The 25357-nt window shown below is 31.4% G+C and overlaps 1 protein-coding gene across 3 annotated transcripts in view; it reads right to left on the reverse strand.

The window, feature by feature from the left end:
* Positions 1-2724: 2724 nt before the first annotated feature.
* Positions 2725-25357, reverse strand: part of LOC118195446 (uncharacterized) — a 96444-nt gene continuing 73811 nt past the window's right edge. For 2 of the 3 annotated variants that reach the window (XM_085817877.1, XM_085817878.1), the window contains exon 21: positions 2725-6040. In XM_085817877.1, coding sequence (XP_085674003.1) covers positions 4807-6040 — 1234 coding nt within the window. In that variant the 3' untranslated portion in view covers positions 2725-4806. The remainder of the gene's footprint in view (positions 6041-25357) is intronic. The other variant, XM_085817879.1, reaches the window with a different exon arrangement.

Raw genomic sequence — 25357 nt, forward strand, 5'->3', positions numbered from 1 at the left:
ACCTGTTGTTTATTGATAAAGTATCACAAAAAAATCGGAATCATAATTTAGATATCAATGAAAAAAATTTGAAAAATGTAATATCAAGGGCAGGAATAAAAAAAATTAAAAAAAAATTACAAATAGCTAAAGCAATTTAGAGCCAAATTAATGGATCATGAAGATTAAAAATAACAACAACAACAAAAAAAAAAAAAAAAAAAAAAAAAAAAAAAAAAAATTCCAATAATAGGTATTGTTTTTAAGATTTCGAAGATCTTTTAACCGACCCCTCCCTGAAGTACATGCCAATCATCCCAGTTTATGTCTCGAATAATTTCGAGAAATTTAACATATGGATGCTCATTCAATGCAGAGCAAATTTTCCTAAACAAATACCAGGCTATGTATCCTTCAAAATCTTTTACTCTCTTCTGAAATATGAAATTGGCCCCCTTTACTAGCGTCTACATCCCAAAACGGCAGCCTATGAGAGAGGCGATTCTATTATTTTCATCGGGGAGTAGGGAAGTTAGAATGGTTTTCTGAGGAATGCCAACGGCAGTGCACGATGTTTGCTTACATTAGTAAGTTCAGAAAATTGCAAAGGTGGATTGCCTTAGTTTCTGCAGTTACTTTCAGGGAAATATTAGGCAGATTTTTTGGTTTGCTGATAGAGGGCAAATAGATAATTTACCTTTATAAATCCGCGTTTATCTGTTTAAACTTCAGAAGATTTAAGATGAAGTGAATATATTTAACACAACGGAACGCAAGCTTAAGACTTTTAAATCTTTTAAAAAAACAATACATCGATAATTAAAAATATTATTTATAGTTCATTATTAAAAACATTTTATAAATGCATAGTTATCATGTAATTAACAATTCATCCATGCATTATCTCATTATTTATTATAATTAGAAGAGAAGATATTTTTTACAGTAATGTTTAAAAATTTGCTGTTGTCTTTTAAAAGATTTATAAGTCTTAAGATTGTGTTAAATATATTCGCTTCATCTTAAATCTTCTGAAGTTTAAATAGATAAACGCAGATTATAAAGGTAAATTGTCTATTTGCCCTCTGTCAAGAAACCGAAAAAAACTGCCTATTTCCCTGTAAGTAACCGTAGAAACTAAGGCAATCCACCTTAGAAATTTTTTGAACTTCCTAATGTAAGCAAACATATAGTCAACTGCCGTTGCATTGCTGCGTTTGCCCTCTGTCAAGAAACCGAAAAAAAACTGCCTATTTCCCTGTAAGTAAGCGTAGAAGCTAAGGCAATCCACCTTAGAAATTTTTTGAACTTCCTAATGTAAGCAAACATATAGTCAACTGCCGTTGCATTCCTCAGGAAACCATTCTAACTCCCCGATGAAAATAATAGAATCGCCTCTCTCATAGGCTGCCGTTTTGGGATGTAGACGCTAGTGGCCCCCTTTCTATATACCTTTCCTTCGCACCTATGCTTGATTTTTCGTCCATCGGTGCAGAAAGACTTAGCGGGTGCAACAAAAGACATCTGTCTGTCTATGTGTTATGATCTAGTAGCCTATAGTGGTGTACCCGATGTAGCGCACTTCTGTTAACTTGGATGAGAATTAGGTCATTTTCGTAACAGGCGAAACTGTTTATTGATGAAATTGAATTATTATTTGATTAAGTGATCTGAATATTAAAAATTAATGGAGGTTTAAATTCATCCTATTACCGCTTTAGAAAAGCGACCGGAATACGATTGAATAACGTCAATGTGTTGAAAAATATGTTTTCTGGCTTAATTCAGTTTATTTAACTTTTTCAAAGTTCTTCATGTAGTTTAAGAAGATCTTTAATTCCAATGAAGAACATAATTGTTTCTACAAAGGATTCAATGTATCTGGCAAGGTAAAATAGAATAAACATCGCTACCCAAGCTCCAAATCTTTAAGCCCGCAGGATGAAAAATCAGACAATGGCCAAAAGACAAGAGTCGGATAGAATGGTGACTTTTTTATAAGAGGAGGATAATAACCCATCTACTTCAGACGACATTTTAAAGGCAGCAATAAGAAAAGAGATAGATAGCTTTGTGTAATTAATTGTTAAAGCTAATAAAAGTAATCAAGCACACTTATTTGAACTCGTACGTTCTCAAAGAAGCAGAATGTCAGATAATTAACCTTATCATTTCGGAATAACCGTAATGCATTCTTATGTAAACATCCAACGGATTTAGTACTTTTTGAAGTTGATAAGTATTTTCTTAATTTAGAAAAATGGAAAAGATTGCAGAAAATTTTTTCATGTAACAAAATGACATTAACAGAACATAAACTACAAACGGAATTGAGATTCGACGCAAAGTAATAAAATTCAACGATCAGTAGCTGCACGGTAATTACATTGCAGAAATAATGAGAACAAGGGGTCTGTTAGTCAAAGATATAGTACAATTATCACTTCCATATCTATGTGTATAGTCCTATAGTCCTTAGCCTACAGGTTAGGAAAATTAAAGAAACTGTAATTAATGCCTTTTACTTCGTCAGTGCAAGGTAAATGTGATTACTATTCACGCAGACTAACGTATCAATTCATCATGTTAAAGTAACTTACGAATCCCGTTTTTACGTACCTTGGGCAAAATATATTAAGCTAAAATAAAGTAAGGTAATCTCAAAGAAAAGCCATTTGCATTTATAATTATTGAAATATTTTATGTTTACTACAACCCATATCGAAATAAATACACTAAACAGAATAAACAACGAAACTTTTATTTCATTATCATATTTTTCACACATCTTTTTAAATACTTTTGATACAATGTATAAAATTAATGACATGCAAATTCATTAACTGCTTTTACATGTAATTTATACAAACTTAACCTGCGTTTACCAATTTGAGAAGCCCATAAAGCATTTGGCAGAGAGTGTGCAGCAATTTTCTGTTTACTGAAGGTAAGCTATATAAATGTAACCACGTTACAATACCTCATGCACCCATGATAAAAATTTGAGTATTTTGGTCGTCATACATAAAAACTTTCGCTATCATAGTAGGTTTGTCCTGTTTCGGTATTGTATCATTTGAATTAATGCAGAGATCATCACGAAGAAAAACTATACATAAAAAATAGGTATTCGTTCGTAAGCATTTTTTGCCTTGTTTTAACCGTACCTTGACAAAGAACCCTAGTCTATTTTATTTTATAAAGAGCTAGATAACTGATCAAAGGTCTGAAAGAATAAAAATAAATAATAAAAAAACCCTATAATTTACTACTTCTAGAGTGCGTTTACGGTTCCAGAATCAAAACGGAAACTGGCGTTAACAACTTACTGAAAGCGACTAATCGATAATTTCCTTTCAAAGCAAAGATGAAATTAGGTATCATTCAAATATCACGCTGTAACCGCCTTTCAAAATGATGACGATTACAACGGGAAAATGGCGCTAGTTAATAGCCATCGTTTTGAAGGAAGTACGTGCTGGTGACTTACAACAGAACGCTCTTATAATTCAAATTGTAATTATTAAATGCATGAGAAATTATCGAAACGAAAATATATGATTTGGCAAATTACTTATCTAATATTTTGACAAACACAGATAACCGCTAACGGACACTAGGCAATAGTCGAACACAAGCACGTTTCTTCGGTCCTGATGATAAAAGTCGGTAAACATTCAACAGTTGTGATTTTACGCGCAAAGGGACGTTTAAAGAAAAAAATCTTTAAAGTGCAGTTAAATTTGAAACTGTATAAAGGCTAAGATACTCTTGTAGTGCCATAATAAAAAATTTATTAAGTTCATCAACACACTTTCAGCTTCAGAATTTATATTGATCAGTTTTCTTCTCTTCTCAGCCCTCTGACCAAAGTATCAGTGATACATTTAGAGCTTCTCTGAAATGGAAGTGTTCATACAGCTGGATCTGATACTCCTATAAAGTAAAATACAATTTTATACGAAACCGGAGTTACCTTAGAACAACAAGCCATTAAAACATTAAAATTTTATTTGCAGTTTTTCCTTATAATGTTACAAAATATTACAGCTAACTCAACACAGTAATGTTATGCAATTTTTTTCAAAGTTCATGTTACAAAATTCCATAATAGAAACAGAACAAAAGGAAAATTAATGATAGTTAAGAAACTGTGACTTTATTTTTCAAGATTTACATGATAAAATTGTATGTACGTTCTCTTATGTATATATACACTATTCACAAAGTACAAAATGTTCAAATTTATGGCAATCAAAAGGATTAGAGAAAATGGTGAACATTACCCTAAAACCTCCCGATTAAGATTAATTAAATGCTGCAAGGTGACAGAAAATTTTAATTTAAACCACATTTTATGTTTGATTAAAAAATAAATAAAAACTTACACTTCTATTACTTAAATTATAATCAGTTTAGATTATTTTGCAGGCAAATAAGAACTTACAATAATTTCAAGGAATCCAATACTACAGAAATATTAGATTTTTAAACAAATAATTAATAAAATGTGTTTATTGCCTTAGGTAATTTTTTTTCCCAAAATATTTTAGCAGGAGACTAGTCCATGAAATTTTTCATAATTCTATATAGCTATTTACATATTTTCTCTACCAAATGCAAATGACAAACTTTAATGAAATCATATATTGCTAAAACATAGATAAATGATACAATTTTATTTTTTCCACTTAATCAGTTTATGAATATATTTGATGGTCTTCCTTAATAAAATACCTGGAGATGAATGGTAGGCGAAATTTCCAGGCTTCAAAAATTCTGTAAGAAAAATCTGATTTTTTTTTTGTATAAAATCAGTTACTTTTACTAATCCTGATTACAGTGAAGAGAGATATCATTTTCAGAAACAATTGCGCCAGCACCCATTTTTTCCTGCACTTGAATGTCATCACCACCTTGTAATAATTCCCCCATAACTTCACCTTCCACAGGCACATGAAGATATCTCTGTTCATTGACCTCACTACTTTCATCAGCAGAAGATGCATCCTCTAAAGCAACTTGAATAGGCTGACCATGAGGACCATCTGATTCCAGAGTTAAACCTGCTGGTAATGACAAAACTGTTGTTCCTCCATCGGTTGAACTGAAAGGAATAAGAAGCACTTGCTTTCCATCCGATGTAGGGACCTTTAAAAGAGTTGCTCCAGCATAGGATGGGTCATCTGAAAGTTCAAGTTCCATACCTTGGCTGTCATCTTGTGGATCTGTAACCATCATCACTACTGTTTGCTCTGACTCTGTTTCATGGTTTCCTTGGTTATCCATTATACCTTCAGTATTCTCAGTTGCATCAGAAGAATGTTCCTTCTTTTCAGGCAAAGACTCAAGCACATTATCATCTGCCATGCTAGCTACAGAAATTATCTGCTGTTCAGGATCTTCAGACTCAGAAAATTCTTGAGAAACAGATTCTAACTCTGAAGACAATTTGCTTTCAGCTTCAGGTATACTTCCCTCCTCTTTGGTCTCTTCAGTTATATTTTCATTCTGTTTCTCACTTTCTAAAAAGTTCTCCTGCAAATCTGTCTGATTATCCATTGATTCTGAATCCTCAAGATTTATAACTTCATTCTTTTCTATTGCTAAGACCATTTCATTTGAAATGTCACCAAACTGAGCTGACGAATCATCATTGCTTTCTTGATTTGATATTGACAACACTCCATCAATGAAGTCTTTCCTTTCGCTATCCATATTAGAAACATCAGATTCTAAATTTAAGTTTTTGTCTGGTACATCGTCACAACTATTTTCAGTAGAAATAGCTACAGGAGATTTTATAGCTTTATCTTGCTCAATTTCTTCAGATTTTTCAAGGCTATCTATTTTGTCTTCACTTTCCTGTAATAGATGAAGATCTCCAGAATTTTCCAAAACATTGTCAAGGATATCACTTGCAGTAATTGGTTTTTCTGTAGCTTCAGTTTGCTTTATAGCTTCATCAATAACAACATGAGTTTCTTTTTCAGATACAGATTCAGATGCATGATGTTCAGGCTGAGAAGGAGTATCTGTTGGAAATTTTGATTCTTCACTTCTGAAAAGAGAGAAGCAATTGCAAATAAAAAAATTTTAAAAGCCAAACAATAAGGATAGAAGTGGACACTGCATAAAGGAGTTTTAACTCCATAAACAAAAAATCATATTATAAGAGGAAGATGAAAAAATTAATTACATTGCTAAATAATATTTAGCTATATAATGCAAAAAATCATCATTCCGATGTAAGCAAAATGAGAATGAATTATATTATTCACTTTTGGAGAAGAATGAAAGCAAAGCATATAAATTTATTATGAAATAATACATTTATGCTTTACTGAATGTATTTCATTATACAAGGTGCTTCCACAAAAGGTATTCAAAATCATCTTCATATAATTTAGTAGTTATTAGGTTTAATGACATTGTTTATGTATTGTTATATAGGGTGCAGCAGAAAAAACACCCTGATTTGGAAGCAACACAGCTACAGTGAGGGGGAATGTACCTTAGAATACTGATTAAAGTGCCATTTTAGAGTAGACTACAACTTGATCAGAACATTCAATGTGATGGTTTGTCGGTAGCAATGCAGTTACCTTTCATATTCTATTCTATTTGCACTCAGTTGACAGCACTCTGTTCTTGATGATTTAAAAAAAAGCTGGCCGTAGAACTTAGAAGGGATACAGCAAAATGAAGTTGCTGCCATTATACCCAAAATGACTCTTACGTTTTCAATAACTATCGAGAAAAGCTAAGACAATGTATAAACAATGAATGCCATCACTTGAGCCTTGTTTTGTTTAAAACAATTGATGTAAAATGGCATTATTTTACTTTAAGAACAAAATGTTTGCATCTGATTTAGTTTGGATTTTATTAGCTTTCTAAACTGGAAAGTTTTTTCTGCTGCACCTTACATTCCCCTCCTTTCTAATAAATCAGCATGATCTGTTTTATCTGGGTGATGCTTAAGACAATACTGCATTCATGTATCTCTTGTACAATACTTAGATAAATTAACTGACTTAATTATACGTAAGTCTATAACAAGCCCGAGATCCCCCCCCCCCATGTATTCTATTTGAACGTCATTTCACACCTAAAAAGCACTGTTCCCTGATCAATGTATTATATATTTTTTAAATTTAAATCATTTAAAAATTCTACTTCCACTGACATCAAAATTATTTGAATACAAAGAAAATAGTAAAATCCAAACATTGTAAAAGCTGCTGAACCTTGAGAACGTTTTATACGTTGAACTTATAACCAAAACATCATATTTTAAGAAATTTTGAGAACACACAGAATACAGACTTGAAATCAACACACCAGCGATAACAATACAAAAACAATAATAAAATTTATAGCTATTGGTATTAAGTACACTTTCAAATAAGACCAAAAATTAACCATCTGAATGGTACGACTGGGTTTAGGCGGTCAAAAAGACCTACGTCATAAGTGTTTTTAGGTAGTAAGTGGAGATGACTTTGAAAATGTTATGACCACCTTTTAAGTGGCCATACAGTTATCTCAATGCCCCACCCCTTACTCCTGGAACTCTGCATATCTCTAAATGACAACACTCAGTAAGCAGTCTAAGACGGTTGCTTTCCTTCATTAACAGATGTAGACATTCTCCAGTAAATGAGTAAAAGAATGTAAGATTTTCCTAATAATGTCTTTAAAGGAATAATATCGTCCTAAAATAGTCTTTAGTTTTTAAACTAAATGTTAAGAAATAAGCAAAATACTTGTGAATTAAATTTAACATATGAAAGTATTTCATTAATTTTATTTCTGATTATACAGATTTTTAATTAAAATCAGCAAGTTCAAAACTTTTAATTACTCATGCAAAACAAAAAATACTGCATTTAATTACATGTAAAAAAATAAAATTACTTAAGCAATTAGTCAGTTAAAAATTAACCATTGATGGTCTAAATAAGTTATAATAAGCATACAGTATTTTTAGGCTTTGATAGTACATACTATCATATACACAAACTACTTTGAAAGAAAATACAATAGTCAATTATTTATTCTTTTTAGAACTATACTCGTTGCTTATTTAGTAATGTAATTTAAGTAGCAAGGCAAAGTTGAGTTAAAATTTCTGCATTTTATTATATAAAATGTTAAAATACCTTACAGCATAACATCCGAGTTTCTGAAATATACAGTGGTGGCCAAAATTGTGGACACTTTTGGAAATTTTATGCTTATAGAAAACGTTACGTTTCACATAATGCAAACTTGTATATATCATTTTAAAGAGAATTTATTACTGAATTAAATACAAAACACAAAATTCAATTATTTGCAATACAAAAAAAGTTAAACAATAACAGTTATCGATATACATTAGATAGTGATGATTGCAGTGAATTATCAGTACTTAGTTGGATACCCTTCATTTTTTATTACAGCTTCACATCGACGTTTCACTGAGCTGACAAGAGTTTTAAGCTCTTCTTTTGTTATTACATGATGCCAGGAAGCAACTATATCTTCAATTAGTTCCCTTTTATTTGATGGGCGCCTCATTCGGACAAGAGTTTTCAAACGGTGCCACAAATTTTTGATAGGATTGAGGTCAGGACTGTTTCCTGGTCATGACAACAATTTAATCCTCTTTGTACGAAACCACTCTTTCGATATTTTGGCCGTGTGGCAAGGAGCACAATCCTGCTAAAAAATAAACGAAGCATTGTTGGGAAAGAGATCCCTGATGGAAGGTAGAAATTTTGGTTCTAGAATAGTGTCAATGTATTTTCTGGCATTCAGTGTCCCATCGATGACATGGAGGCGACCAATACCATCTGCTGACATGCATGACCAAATCATAACACTAACTGGGTTCTTCACAGTTGCTTGAATGCAGTCAGGATGTAGGTCTTCTCCTATTCTACGTCTTACATATTTTCGCCCATCACTACCGAATAACGACATCTTAGTTTCATCACTCCATATAACTTGTGACCACTGATCATCTGTCCAATTAATGTGTTCCTTTGGCCACTGTAGTCCTTTTCTTTCTCTTTTTTTTCGTTGACGAAAATTAAGATAAGGCGTTTTTCGTGGAATTCTACCTCTCAGTCCAACATCTGTTAATGTTCTGCTGATTATTCTTGAACTGACAGAAACACCAGCATCATTCAGATCACTTCTGATGGCTGCTGATGACATTTTTCTATCTTGGAGACATACTCTTTTTACTCTTCTGTCATCAATAGATGTGATGCACCTTTTTCGGCCTTTTCCTTCTTTGTTTTTTATTGAATTTGTCTCCTGATATCGTAAACCAAACTTTCGGATTCCAGATGTAGTCACTGAACCACCCACCTGTCTTGCAATTTCAGCATAGGAAAGACCACTTTCTGGTAACACAATAATATTACATCTCTTTCTAGGTGTCTAATCTACTTTTTTATTTGATGTCATTGCTTCTTGACTAAATATTAAAAATTTTTACAGAAATTCCTACTTGTAATTGCAGTATATAAGAAACAGGACCTCTTTCTACAGAACAAAGCAAAATAATGAATTGTTTCAAGTGTAAACATGATGTCAGCTTCTACTGGCAGTTACTAACATTTGATTGGTTCTCAGAACAAGAACAGTGATTGGCCAGAAAAGCTAGACATTACAAACCATTTCATAACTGTGTTTTTATACTGAAAATAATTGAATTTTGTGTTTTGTATTGAATTCAGTAATAAATTCTCTTTAAAATAATATATACAAGTTTGCATTTTGCGAAACGTAACATTTTCTATAAGCATACAAAGTTCAAAAACATAAAAATTTGCAAAAGTGTCCACAATTTTGGCCACCACTGTAACACATAACTTTCCTAAGAGTTACAGATTTCAGTTTTTAAAAATTAGCAGTAAATAAATAAAATGGGAAGCTATAAGAAAAAAAGTATGACAACTTGCTTTTATTTTTATTCATTTTGTTTGTTTTTGAATATATACTGTTCGGAGGTGACACAGTTGTCGTTGGCAAATCACACATAATGAAGCTGTCTTATTTTTCATTTGAAATGAATAGAATTTTCCTGTAAAACAGTATTAGTCTAAGGCTAAATTACTGCAATTATATTTTAACGTGATTACCACATCAAAGTTTTATTTTAACTTCTTCACCAGTCTGAAATACCTCTTCGAATTAGTAGATGATTTTAATAAAATTTAAATTAGTGCAATTTTTATAAATATTCAGAATAAATGAAAATAATATGAACAAAACAGTTTTATATACACAAATACATTTCTTTTACCACATTATTGTATCTTCAGGCTGCATTATTATATATCCAGTCTTTTATTATTTCTTTATACCACATTATTGTATCTTCAAGCTGCATTATTATATATCCAGTCTTTTACCATTTCTTTACTACATTATTATACCTTCAGTCACCATGCTCTGATTAACCTTTTGAGGCCGGGGCTTTGGTAGCAGTAAAAGCTACCAAAGGACGGGGAATCTTGAACCGAATGCTTTCCCCTCTTTAAGAAATCACTTCCTATTTGCGACAAAGATTCTTGTGTGTAGTTTAATGGATTCTCAGAAGGGTGCATCAATGTTTTCAAAAAGAAGACCCTTGAAAGAGATAAGTAGTTAAAACCCTAGAGATGTCAAATTTGACATTTCACCCCACTTTTCAGCCCGGAAACTGGGGGAAAAAGACATGGCCACTAAAGTGGACAACCTCGTCTTTTCAAAGAGAGGACTCTATGGCCACTATAATGGCCATCCCGTCTTCAAAAGGTTAATAAAGGGTCCTACACCCAAGATTCGTGGGTTTATGCACTAAAACGATTTTGAAAGAGATTAATATTTTTTGCCAAAGTAATAAATCTTTTTACTTAAAACTCTTACATTTGAGACGGCTTTCAAGTATTTTACTATAATTTTATTTTCACATATGTGGAATTTTTCTATTTTTAAATGCACTAATATAAATTAAAGGAATGTACAGTGAAATACGTTTAACGCAAAAACGAAATATCGATTAACACAAAATAATACAGCGGTCCCGAAAAACTGCTATATATTTTCACACATTTTGTTTCTCTTAACACAAAAAGATATACTCTCTGGGAATGAACAAAATACGTAAAACACCGGCCTCGCAGGCGAGATTTAAGAGGGGTGTGAAGTGAAAGAGAGATGGTTTCACATGTTTCATAGAAAGAAGGCTAACTTGGCTTTGAAATATCCTCAGAATAGCCCGTGACACAAGTCAGTTTTGTTTATCTAAGCTACTTTCACCTCCCACCCCTACAAATGCCACACAAACATCTTATCTCTCATCAGTTGGCTTTGGAATTTGGTGACGAGTACATTGCAGTGTGAGTTAAGATCTGTGAGTTTGGTTCATATGTTGTCTCCATTTCTTCATATGTTGCACTACATGTAATTCAGTGACTCCAAGGACGAATGAAAATTCTTTTCGTCATACACGATTTTCAAAAGCATCTGATTCTTTGGCACAAAGAGAAATGGAGAAGGAGGATATTGAAACTGAGCCAGCACTTAATGAAATTTTTTAGAAAGTTTCTGTATTATTGGAGTGTCCTACTGTATTACTGGAAGAACTCGTCGCAGAAGTTGATATTGTGTGTACAGCCCCAATTATGGCAGACAAAGGCATTTTGGAGTTTGTTCAAAGCTCAAAAAATATTGATGCAGATTCCGATGACGAAAATGACATGAATAATTCAGTTCCTGTTCCCACGTCATCCGAAATGAGGAACATCATGAAAAGTATGCGCAGTTATTTAGACGCACATTCCAGTGGAGAAATGAATAACAAAATGGATGACATTGAATAATTGGATGCTAAAAAAGACAATGCAAAGAAAAATATCAGATTATTTTCCAAAAACTCAAAAAATGTTTTGTTTTTCAAGAAACTTTAAAATTTTGTACTAATTTTCATCAAGTTCTTGAGATGTTTTTGTTACATTGATTTTTATTAAATGCATGCAAGATAAAATTATATGAATCAGAATAACTAAAAACATTAATTCTTCCTCTTTATTCTAAAATCGTAATAACTTCTCTGCATTGCGTCATTTCTAGATCACTCTATGGCCCGCGCAACTCCGATGACGTAATAATTAAGAACTGAAACTGTCAAAGGAAGGATATTAAGATAAGTTTTTATGTTTCTGAAATTTTGTTGAGAATTTTGAATACAAATTTTATAATTATTCTAAAAATGAAGTAGGTGTAAAAAAATGAGTGAAATTATTACAGATAAGTAATATGAAATTATGGTAAATGCATGTTAAAATTTATGGGTTATTGTATGTTAAGTATAGTATGATGAGGGTGTACTGGTTCCTTCAACAGAGGCCTGTAATTACCTCTGTACAGTTGTTCCTTTTATCCTCTTCATGCAAGATAATGTTGGAGGCTCTCATTTTATGAATGCATGTAAATTTTTTATATTATTATTATTATTATACTTTTTTATTATGGAATGTATTAATGCAGTTCTCAAAGGCCAGTTACCTTAATGCAAGGAACGGAGGCCTTTTCAAGTAACTGTGTAGGCACCCTGGGCCACCAGTGCAGAGAACACACTGGTTAGCTCAAGAGGACAGCCCTATTGATGGATGTGTTTGTTTAGAAGTATTGCGAGGCTTCCAGTTTGGTAAAATCAGGAATTGCAAATGAAAGATAATAACGGTGAAACCATATTTTCTGAAGCTTACTCGATAGTTTCCTGCAGCCTAAAACCTCAGTGGAAAATTTAATTCAGCTCTTCAAATCATCGTTTTGTGATAAATCCAAGATAATGTGAAAGAAGTGAATCATCAAATTTGTTTTTTCAGTGTGTAAAAAAAATAACAGATCATTCTTCTGCTGTGGTGTTTTGCAAGTGCTTCAAAAAAATAATCACGCGTAGTGTTTACAGATTGAAAGTAATCTCTAATCTCTCGATAAATTGAGAAGTTCGAATGCCTAGTGAAAAGGAAATCATCAGTGAATTACCGTTTAGGAATTAAGCATTACAGCGGGTTCAAGGTCGATCTGAGTTAGTGTTTGCAAGTATGTGCGACAGAAAATTATTTGCACTTCTGCTTTTTCAACAGCTCAAAAATTATTACATTCGTGTGAACCTAGCTCAGGAACTAAATTATTTAATGTGCTGCGAATTCTATAGTTTTTATTTCAATTTTGGTTAAAATTTCTGCAATTTGTTTTCAGAAAATCTGAAATTCTTGTTCATTAATTTTTCATAATTATGTGTAAGCAAATTAAGTAATTAATTTTAAGCTATTTAAATTATGCTGTTAAAATATAATTTATCAGTATAGAAATAAGTATCATAAATATTTATGTGCATTACATTTAATTATAAGTAATGATTGTGTAAAAGTTTATTTTGTGATATTCTGTAATAACAAGAACCTTCCCTGAAGAATTATGATTATGTGAATTCTCAAACAAAAAGACTTTTGGACTGAAATGCTGAAAAATTCAATAGGACTCTAAAAATTAAAAATTTATTAAAAAAAATTGATATTTATAAATTATACTTTACAGGACAAAAATTTTATGATTTATGTTTTTTTTTTTTTTACATTTGCTAGTGCTTTAACTCTTTCTCTTTCAAAAGGCTTCTCTGTCGCTACACCTTTTTCTTTTTGAAGGGGGGAATATGTAAGATAAAATTATATGAATCAGAATAACTAAAAACATTAATTCTTCCTCTTTATTCTAAAATCGTAATAACTTCTCCGCATTGTGTCATTTCTAGATCACTCTATGGCCCGCGCAACTCCGATGACGTAATAATTAAGAACCGAAACTGTCGTTGTAAACCAAAACTTTTCTCTTCGCGTGCTTCCATCTTTCATAACGACGCACTTCAGCTTTTGCCCTCTACTCTGCTAAGATGTAATTTCGCTGGCTTGCTTTCTATCTCAACAATATCAAAAATGTAAATCTTCTGTGGAAAGGCACGACTAGAGTGACTAGTGATTGTGGCCACAAATATCAATTGGAAATAAAAATGGAATTAAAACTGCCTCGACTGCCAAGTTCTTTAGATGTTACCAAGTTTGATTACTAACATACTACGCAATCAAAATCTTCTTCAATATGGGTCTAATCACGCATCTACAGTGTTCCGTCATTTCCTTTGCTTTTATTATTACATGCATATATACATATCTATGTAACCAAATGTACTTAATTTTGTTTTTGTCAAAATAATCTTAATTTTGTTGAATAGAGTACAAAGTCCGAAATAAAGACTCGTTGATTCCAGATAATACATCATCAGTTTAAATATAGTAAGATGGCATGTAGAAATATAAAATTAAAAATATGAAATCGCGCGATTTATGAAATAATGAAGCATTTATGATCTAAAGGGTATCACAAAAAAAAAAAAAAAAAAAAAAAAAAAAAAAAAAAAAAACTTAAAATTTGTTTACCTTATTAAACATTTCTTTCAATGTAAGTTGTTTTAAGTTACTTCGTTTTTTGTGCTAATATTTTCTCTTTAATTCTGTAGACAGACAAAATCTCTTGTTTAGTTACATTGTTGAATTCCTGTAAATGCTGTTTCAAGAATTCCGACTAACTTTTCAATCGAAATTTTCTCGTTTTTAGTAACTTCTTTGTCACTAACTATCGGTAGCAGTATTTTCTGGATCTAGAACCATACTACAGATTTCTCCATTCATTAATTGAATGATGATTGAGAAGCATTGTCATCACAATGAAACACTTCTTTTATATCATCTTCATTTATTACCGCTTCTCCACATTTCTTTACAAAATCTGTTAACTGAAAAATTTCACCCTTGTTTTGCGATATCCAAAAACCTTTAAAATTAGCGGCTGTCATCATCAAATTTAGCTATCCTTGCATAATGAGCTTGGCCAATAATGACAAGTTGTTCCGTTAAATTTTATCTTGCTTTTATAATGCTCTGAGACAATTAAGCCTGAATTGTATTAAGTTATTTATTATACTTAAGTCTATTTCTTGCACATGCTTAAGGCTTATCAGATAAATAAATTCCCACATATACTTAAGCTTTATTGAGGGCCGGCGCTAGATATCTTATCACCTGATGCAGTCTCTGTGGGTCCTGAATTCTGGGACTCAGCGTGGCCATACGAGCCCCGGCGCTGGTTCTGGGTTTATGTGAATTACAAATCAGTTATTCTTAATTCAAAGAGCCCTAAATGTAATTTTTGGGTCTATGAGTAACATCAACAAAATCTATTTTTTGCATATGGAAAGAAAGTTTTCGTAAATTTTTCCTCGTCAACATTTTTTAGCGCATTTAACTTAAATCTGTAATCATCGGCAAGCGTAATGTCAACATAAAAGGCTATCATAGTCCTTTATTATTAAATTACTAACATAAAAAAAATTGTTTAGGCGTCGCTGCATGAGTCATTACTCAAGTTGTCATGTTTTGATAAACATGCAATGATGAGAGGAAAGTATAATAAATAATGATTCCTGGCGTCAGATGAACGATGCATCTATGTGGAATGTTTCAGTTTGAGATGCGTGCCGAGCAAATACGCAGCAACAGTGCCAAATTACTGATCATACGAATTTATGTTAAAATGATTGTTTCCTCAATAACAAGGTATTTTATTTGGTGTTGAGTGAAATTAAGAATTGGGACTGTCCAGATGTTTTATTATGCGCAGATGGGAAAACAAACGCGTATGCATAAAGCCTACGAGAAAAATTTTGTTGGTGGTTTTGAGGTCCAGATTTTAGATCATTCCGGAATTCGGACTTTGTACTGTATATGTTTTCCCAATATCCTTTAACACGAAAAAGTATTTCAGTCCCCTCAGTTTCGTGTTAAACAATTTTCACTGTACTTAGCAACTTTAATCATGCAAAAATGATTTAGGAGTTATTTGTTTTGACATGTTACACAAAAGAAGAAATACTGATTAATTTTTATTAGTTCAAGGCAATTTATAAATTTATTAATAATTAGAAAATAACTAGCTGCAGATTTGTAAAAAAGAATCTGCATATGTAACCCTTCTGTATTTTTACAGTAAATATTTCTCAATAGCCAATGGAGTAGAGACATTCAGTAAAGTAATCACAGGTACATTCTATGTACGATTTGAAAGAACTGCAGCAGTTCAGATTTGTTGCAAAATAGTAATTATACCTATGGGGTGCTACTTTTGTATTTATATTTGATGTTTTGATATTTATTAAAAAATTGAAAAGATAAATAAACTTGCATATTAGATAAAATCATGTTATTAAACTTATTTTCAACTTGTAATATCTGTAGAGGTTTTATTCAAGAATTTTCATTTATATCACTTTTGCTTGAATATTAATTCTGGCTTTATTTAAATTTGCCAGCATTTTTCATCAAGGAATAACATGTTAGTTAATAGCTCACTGTACAGTCGTTCTTTCGTTCTTTCATAGAATTGCTTTTTGCAAACTGAATATAACAAAACACAAAAGAGTTACCTGTGTAAGTAGGAAAGCATCTCTGTGAAGGACTCTCTGAGGAAATCTGCCATTTATTTCAATTGCACTTACAGATATTTTCAAAAACACATACGAAGTTAGCATGGATATATTTAATTTAAAGTGAACAAATGATTTTTTTAAAGAATATAACTTAATTTACGATGTTACTGCTTGCTGTAGTCTTTGATTAATACTGCTTGCTGTAGATTATCCTATATGTAGCTTTCCTGGATTAGTCCACAGTTAATAAGAAAAAGGTTGCTTTCGCACCTAAGGAAAGTGATGCTTTTGTGGAGGACTTTCTAATGCAACTAGCACGTACAGAAGGGGAAAACCATGAAAATGCCCATGCAGCCAGCCTGTTTGCAGGATTCAAACCTCAGACTGAACTACCAGTGTTCAGTGACTTTACCGCTAGGCCACTGGTGGGGCCATCATCATTCTAAAAATGTTCTTCATACGTTAAATTTAATAAATTAGCATTCATGCATATGAAAAGTTTAAAAAAAAACTTACTTTGGATATAATTTACGGAACAAAAAGCAAAGCTAGAAAATATTCAGCATAACAACAGTATACTACATAATCAATGCTAATTATCATGTGTTTAACATTATGGAATTGTATTTTAACTAACAATTTCTCTGCTTATTTTAACAATATGATTAAGACAAACACTTCAAAGCTTTGAGTCTTTACATCTACAACAAGGTAACTTGCTTTCCATTTATAAAAAAAAAAAATTATTTACTTGTTAAACCAGAACAGATTATAAATTTTTGAATTGCTCTACAGCAAATATTATTTTAGTGTGAACAGCTACAATTATGCAAGGATAGAAGAAATGAGCAGATTTAGTAATTTATTAGTTTTGGTGATACCATTCTACAAGGCTAGTACGTAAATATATATTTTTGAGGAGAAAATACATGTTCTTTATAGGGGAACCATAACACATAATAGAAGTTTATTCTTTACTGTTTATGTTTCAGATAACTGATGATGAAGCCTATCTTGAATGAACTTACACCTGGCAAGTAAAGCTTATAACAATAAACATTATCCCTTAAATATATGTTTATTAGAACTTTAAATAAACTGAGAAATTGACATTAATTTCCACTTATATATAAGTCAACTGATTAAGAAATGAGATCTCTTACATCACATCAAGTAGTCTGTGAAGAAAATTGCTTCAACCTACTTTTGACAGCTGAAAGTACCAGAAGCAAATGAATTTAGCTCCAGTTTGTTATTAAACTTCTTCAAGTAATAACATTTATTATGTGTACATTCAATATACAACAGGGCAGGAAAGATTCCTGACAGCAGAAAAAAAACATCCATAATTTCTTTATAATTTACCTAGCTTTATTTGTTTGCTTGCAGCAATCAATCTTTACCCTCCCTTCCTTTGGAAATACAGATACATCTTCTTTACTCATGTTACAGTGCAAAAAAATACAGACAATAACATTCTAAAAGAATTACTCCTTACTCAAACAAAATTAAAGTTATGAAAAATTGACATCTACAAGAGTTGAAAAACGAAATTCGACATATTATTAGTCAGCTAATTATGCATCAAGGCATATACAGTGGCTCCCAAAAGTATTCGTACACTTATGATTTTCATTGAAATAGGGCTCTATCCATTAATTAAAAGTAAACTTTCTAAATGAGATTTTAATAATAAGATCTATAATCTATTCGTAACAAAATTACATGAAATATTTTAAAAATATAGCAAAACTTTATTTTTAAGAAATTAATAATAAAAAAAATGATAAACATTTTATCTCACAAAAGTCTTCATACACTGAAATATTTTGGATAAAATCAAAATTAGAATTATCCTTTGCCACTTTTTTTAATTTTTGCATTGTGGTGGCATTTAAAAAATCGTTTGCTTTAATTTTTTATTGTTTACTTCATAATATTCTATTTATTATTGAAAAATGTGTCGCAGTCGTAAAGAAATTACAAACAGCATTCGAAAATTGATAATTTTTCACCATAGTAGTGGTAAATCAATTCGAAAGTTAATTTATCCCATTCTACAGTGCAGTATGTGATAAAACGCTTTAAAGAAGAAAACTGAATTGAAAACAAGGTAAGAAAATGTAAACCGAGAAAGTTAACTAAACGTAATGAGAGATTTATTATCAGAAAATTTGTGAAAAACCCACGTTTGTTTGTAAAAGTTTCTGCTGAATTTAATGCTAAGTTTTCTACTTCAATTCCACCTGAAACTGTTCAAAACGAGTTCTCAGAGAAGCTGGATTACATAGGCATTCTGCCTGTAAAAAAAAAAAAAAAAAAAAAAAAAAAAAAAAAAAATTGTTAGTGAGAAAAACAGAAAGCTTAGTCTTTCATTCGCAAAATCAATGATAAATACACCCGAAACATACTGGAATAATGTCCTATTTGCTGACGAAAGCAAATTTAACATTTTGGTTCCGATGGTCGAATAACTGTATCTAGAAGAAGCATGACAGCATCAGGACTAGATAATTTGGTATTTATTGATGGCATAATTAATTATTCTCTTTATTTAAATATTTTAAGAGACAGTTTAAAATTATCAGCCCAAAATTTGGGTATTGGAAACAACTTTAATCATGATAACGATTCTAAGTATACGGCTCTCAACATCAGCCTGTAGTGTCTCTAAAAATATCCACAGGTTTTGAAAACACGACTTCAGTCGCCAGATTTAAACGCCATAGAACACATTTGAAAAGAGCTGGATGTTAAAGTACGAAAACACGACATCAAAACGAAAAGCAAACTCAATACAGCCATGATGGAATAATGGATGAACATTGATACAAAAATAATCAAAAATAAATAAACTAGTAAAATCTATTCCCAGATGTTCAAAAGCTGTTGTGGATGCTATACGATATCCTACTAATATTAATTTAACAAAAAATGAAAAATTTACTAACATGTCAAGAACTTTTTTTAAGTGTACGAAGACTTTTGTAAGATAAAATGTTTGTCATTTTTTGATTATTAATTTTTTAAAAATAATGTTTTGCTATATTTTAAAAATATTTCAAGTAATTTTGTTATGAATAGATTATAGATCTTATTAAAATCTCATTCAGAAAGTTTACTTTTAATTAATGGATAGAGTTCTATTTCAATGAAAATCATAAGTGTACGAACACTTTTGGGAGCCACTGTAAATGCAAGTTCATATGCAAAGAATAAGCTGTTACAAAACTGAGAAAAACCTTCTTTTGCTAGAAGCTACCTTAAAAAGAAAGACAAGAAGCTACAGACGAAAAACAAAATATTGTATAAAGTGTAGCACGGTTAAACCATCGGCATTGTTTCATTTCAATGAAATATCAAATGACGGTTAAGAATTTTCCCACATACTTCACTGGATTTATTTTATTACTTTGCATTTACTGCAGAAACATTCAAGCAAGTCAAATTGTCATCAGCGATTTTATCATCTTTACCAACCTCACAAGGGCATCATTGTTTATTTCTTATATTATCCTGAAAGAAACATGTTTTTCTAGAAGAAACTTTGCTTCTTTATAAGCAATTATATAAACATTCACATTAACACTGCTTAAAATCATGTTTTCTAGTTAAATCCACCCTTAATGGCAGGCATTTGCCTATAATGGCATTGGCCACTACTAAGGTCCGAAGTGGTGGACATTTTATTGTGTAGGCATCTAATAGGCAGATACCGCTACCTCCCATAAAGGGAGAGACAATTTTACATCCATACCTTCTTTGGGATTCGAACCTGGGCCCTTTGGTAGTGCAGTCAGGCTCCCCTAACCACTATACCATCTGGGTGGATAGTTAAACTTATCCATACTAGATATATACGCAGTAAACATTTTCTTTATTTGAATTTTTTTGCTGGTCATATGTCCTGCAGGCATGTAGCTTAAATCAATAACAGTTTATCAGAACAAAATAACAAGGCTGAAATCACCAGAACAATACCGGAATTCATTTAAATCATGTACCTGCATTTGGAGCAAAGTGAGAAAATTTCAACTTTGTTCAGTTAACAGAACATTTATGTAGCTGCACAAATTTCTGAAACTCAAAATGAAATTTCAGACAGTACAGTACAGCATACATTTTCATTCATTTTTAAGTACAGAAAGCTGCAAAGACATGTATAAACCATGTGCAAAAAGGGGCCAAGCATATACAAGTTACTTGAAAAAACTGGCTACAAGTTATATTTTACCCTAAGAAATGAATGAACAGTCCATTAGCAGAATATAGGTCTGCAAGTAATATCAAGCATAAAAATCCCCCCCCCAATATTAAATGCTCTAAAGTTTTCCACAGAAATTTAGTCTATGAGGACATACAAAAATATGTGGTTTGGTCCATATTAGAAATCTACACAGATTTTTAATAATTTCAGTTAAAATGATAATACAAAAAGGACACAGTATTATCTTAGTATTAACTAGGATTAATAATGAACATTTATTTATTCAAAATATTAATCAGCATTTGTAGCATGAAGCAAGTTTTATTTACTGATTTCATCTTTCCCCACCAAATGTTTCAGGCAATTTTCTTAAAAGTGCCATACATATCTTTAAACATCATCAAATGAACATCTTTTAGTTCATGAACAACATAAATATTGAGTTTGCTTGCTAATCTCAATTTCTTTAGATAATTATGAATGTCTGAATGATAAGTTTTCAATGTTTCTACAATTTTTCATGTTGTGTACTATAAAATTAGCACAATCAATGTCTCTGTTAATATTCAGTTCAACTATTCATCCTATCCCTAAATCCACAAGTAAGAAATAATGTAAAATATTGTTGATACTGATGTTTTATATAGCAATGCCACAGTAAATTTTATGCAACTTTTCTCAAGCATAGTACATATTCTTTTTATGGAAATAAAACAATAATATATGACAAAAATGCTCTGTTGCATCCTTAATCTTCTTATAAAGTCTCCAAAACTCGATCAAATCTTAATATGGAACGAACCTAGAAATGTCAGCTTGTCAATTGATATAACATATGCATATGCAAATGACAGTAATTTTATTTTACTTATTTTATTTCCAAAAATTAACAAATGCTCTCTGTTGCAAAAACGCATAATGACTTTTCTGAAAACCCCTCAGCTAATGCTTTAGTAATACTAAGATTTTCCATAAAAACAAAATAATTCTGACGGTAATTTTTGCCTACGTTGAAACATGCAACTAACTATATCAAAGAATTATTTTCTGAAGAATCACTTTATCCCATTTGTTCTGTTATAATCCCTATTGATATCTAAAAATGAAGTCTTGTAAAGTTTATTAGCTATTCAACAACAAATACAAGCTGACAGATTAATTAGAAATTCAATATGTATGCATAAAAGACGGAATAAGCATCAGACTAAGTTTCAGCCAAGTTCTCAAAGAAATTCCAATAAATTATACAGACTAAGCTACTTCAATAATGGATGCATGCATTTTTAATAATACAAGCAAATGCTATACCTGTTATCACAATAAATGCCATGATGAAATCATTTAATGTGATGTTTTCATGTAAAACAAAGCTTTTGCCTTTTTAAGTACAAAGAAAGTTTGTGTAGAGTATGGCAGAGAACAAGATAAATTTTATAAAATTGTATATTGCTAACATCAGTATTATACCGTATTTTACTAACTTGATATCGACCCTCAACACATATTTGTATCTGTTTTGCCCATGACAGCATTTATTAAAATATGCCTTATTTTGAAGGCCTTTATTTTTTGGTAAACATGCTATAAATACATTTAAAAAAATTTATGCCAGCAAATGTAACACTCAGCATGTACTCTGAGTGTACCTATAAATAAAAATATATCTGAAAACAAGATCATTTTCCATATGCCTAGTGTGCTGGAGTACATACCATCATAAGACACTGAATTCCATTTGATATACAATACTTACTCAAAACCAACACAACTTATATTTGTAAATAATTGCTTCATTAGCTTACCAGAAAAACCGATAAATTTGCTTATGCATACATATGTTTCATCAAGTTCCCTTAATCTTTGGAGGGGGGAATGCCTACAGAAAAAGAGGGGAAGAAACCGCTTTTCTTATACTAATAATTAGGATTCAGATTTTTTTATTAAGTTTTGTTCAATGCAAGAAAGATGACACTTCCTCTGGTCATACAAGATAGCAAGTTTCTCATTACACTCTACTTCTAGTGAATGCTGCAACTATAATTAATTGAGAAAAGCCAATTAATGTTTTTGAGTACTTTCTTACTTCAAAGTACTTAAACTACTTTTTGATTATGAGCAGATCACACTGATTTTTGCCCAAGGAGATGTATAGCTATATTATCGACAATATTTCACTTTGCAGGACTGCTGCATGCTTGTGATACTGTCTGTATTGCATTACATTTTCAAGCAATAGACTAATTTTTGCAGCTGAACTGTGGGAACCATTCAAAACTCATGAGAAAAATATACATTTCCCAAATATATACTAAAACTTCACCTACAGCACAATTATGTTAGCAAAGCATTACTTGAATAAATACCTCAATCAAAATCAGCATATCTGAACAGTCTGACAATGAAAAATCAACATGCACATTTTAACAGGGTTGCCACTCAAACAGGAGAATGAAATTCCCTGACTTTTCCAGGTATGTTTCGAGAAAATTCCAGTCTATCCGCGTAATGTACGTTGGCTGTGCTAAGAGGTAAATTAATTATGGTATTACTTGTACTGTGTAGCAAATTCACTTTGTTTGATAATTTTGTTTACTTTTCCGTTTAAAAAACTTAATAAAATTTAAGATATATACATTGGATAACAACTGTACGTTTTATTTAATTATTACTCATGATCATCCCCAGTTCAACACGAGGCCAATCCGGTTCTAATAAATCACAACGCAATGCTAAAAGTTAGGTTATATTTTAGGTAAATTTAATTTGTGTGAGGTGTATTCTTAAAAGGCACCTTAACACTTGAAAACACAAATATAATAGGAGTTGTTTTCTCCACTGAAGATTGAGATTAGAATTTGCCCAATCTGGAATAAAATAAGGCTTTTTTTGCAGACATTCTGCAGCTAAACGAAAGAAAGAAATCTATTTAATAATATTTTTTTACTACATTGAGGTATTTTATATTTATTTCGCAGCATACATAAGGAAAAAGTATGTGCATTAAATTTCGTGACGTCATCATACTGCTAGAATTAATTTCAGAATTATGCCAGAGAAAATTTCCTAAAATTTGGAAATATTATTTACTAATGATAAATAAATTTAGAGGGAAGAAGCAACATTAAATGATATGAATAACATAAAAATAAAGATAATTATTTAAAAATTTAATTAGAATAATCAAAGATATTTTAGCGAATATAGTTATATTACATGGTTATCCTAGATGATTGATTACTATTTTTTTATTTTACTCCAAAATGACAAGGTATTTATTAAAAAAAAAAAAAAAAAAAAAAAGATTTTGCGGTAAAATCCTAGTATACGATACGGCCTTCGCATGATTTTGAAAATTGTCGCCAAGAACAAAATGACCCGTTTACTGCTCATCATAATGTCGCCAAATCCCGCTGTACCATACATGGAGATTATTCTTACCAAAGAAAGAACGTCTATGTAAAAAGCGGAGGGAAAATTTGCCAAGGGATTTGATGACGGAACGGCCAGAATTTCCCTCTCCGCGATGTGTACAGGAAATTGAAAAACATATGTTAAGAAAAAACGTTCTTTGACAAAAAAGAAAACTATGAAAATCCGTTTTTAAATTATTGCGAAAAATCCAAGAAGAAACGTTTTATCAAAGAACGTTTTTTCTTGGATTTTTTGCAATAATTTTAAAAACGGATTTTCGTAGATTTTCTCCCCCCTCCCTCAAAATAACTAATCCATGAATTAATTTACTTGCACCAAAAAATATTTTCTTTTCCTTTAGAGTTTAAAGACATTTTAAACAATATTCATTTTATGAACTCTTGATTCTTGATAACTCTTGAAAACGTGACCTTCGAACATCGACACCGGTTTCGAGCTTTGGCGACAGATATATCGCGCATGCACAGCTGTTTCCTGCTATGATGGAATCGAGCCACGTCTGTTGCAGAGATGTTTTCCTTCTTTATAATACATATTTTTTTAACCTTTCTAACCTTCATGGTACCGTATACTAGGATTAAACCTATTTTGTCTTATACAAGAACAGGTACTTTCTTTAGTTCATGCACTGCACATGCGATTCTCGAGGTTACTGGAAACCAAAAGTTGCGGGAAACTTGCTTTGCCTTTCTAAAAAGGCAATCAAATTGGAGCTGCGAAAATTGGCTCTATGCCAGCTGCCCGAATGACACTCACGTGGTACATAATTCGCCAAAAAAGTGATCTCTTCCGACGTCGGCGCAAAACTCGCCTTTTTTGGCGGGATCGTTGTATGAAATTCCCTGACTTTTCCCTGAATTTTTTGGTCAGTTTCTGAATTCCCTGACTTTTTCCAGTTTTCCAGGTAGCGTGGCAACCCTGTTTTAACTTACATCAAACTTACACTTAAAGTTATGAAATAATATATAACTGTAATTTTATGACTTTGTGTTTACTTTAAAACATTAAATCACGTTAAATTGTCATTAGCAAATTAATCACTTTTACCACCCTCACAAAGACATCATTGTAAATTTCTTATATTATCCAGGAAGAAACATGTTTTTCTAGAAGGATCTTTACACTGCTTCTTTATAAACAATGGTATAAACATTCTTATTAACGCAGCTTAAAATTATGCTGTCTACTTAAACTTATCCACACCAGACATA

The sequence above is a fragment of the Stegodyphus dumicola genome, chromosome 1, assembly GCF_044657685.1.
Source record: "Stegodyphus dumicola isolate Sdum_Otavi_A_Nest chromosome 1, ASM4465768v1".
NCBI classification, from domain to species: Eukaryota; Metazoa; Arthropoda; class Arachnida; order Araneae; family Eresidae; genus Stegodyphus; species Stegodyphus dumicola.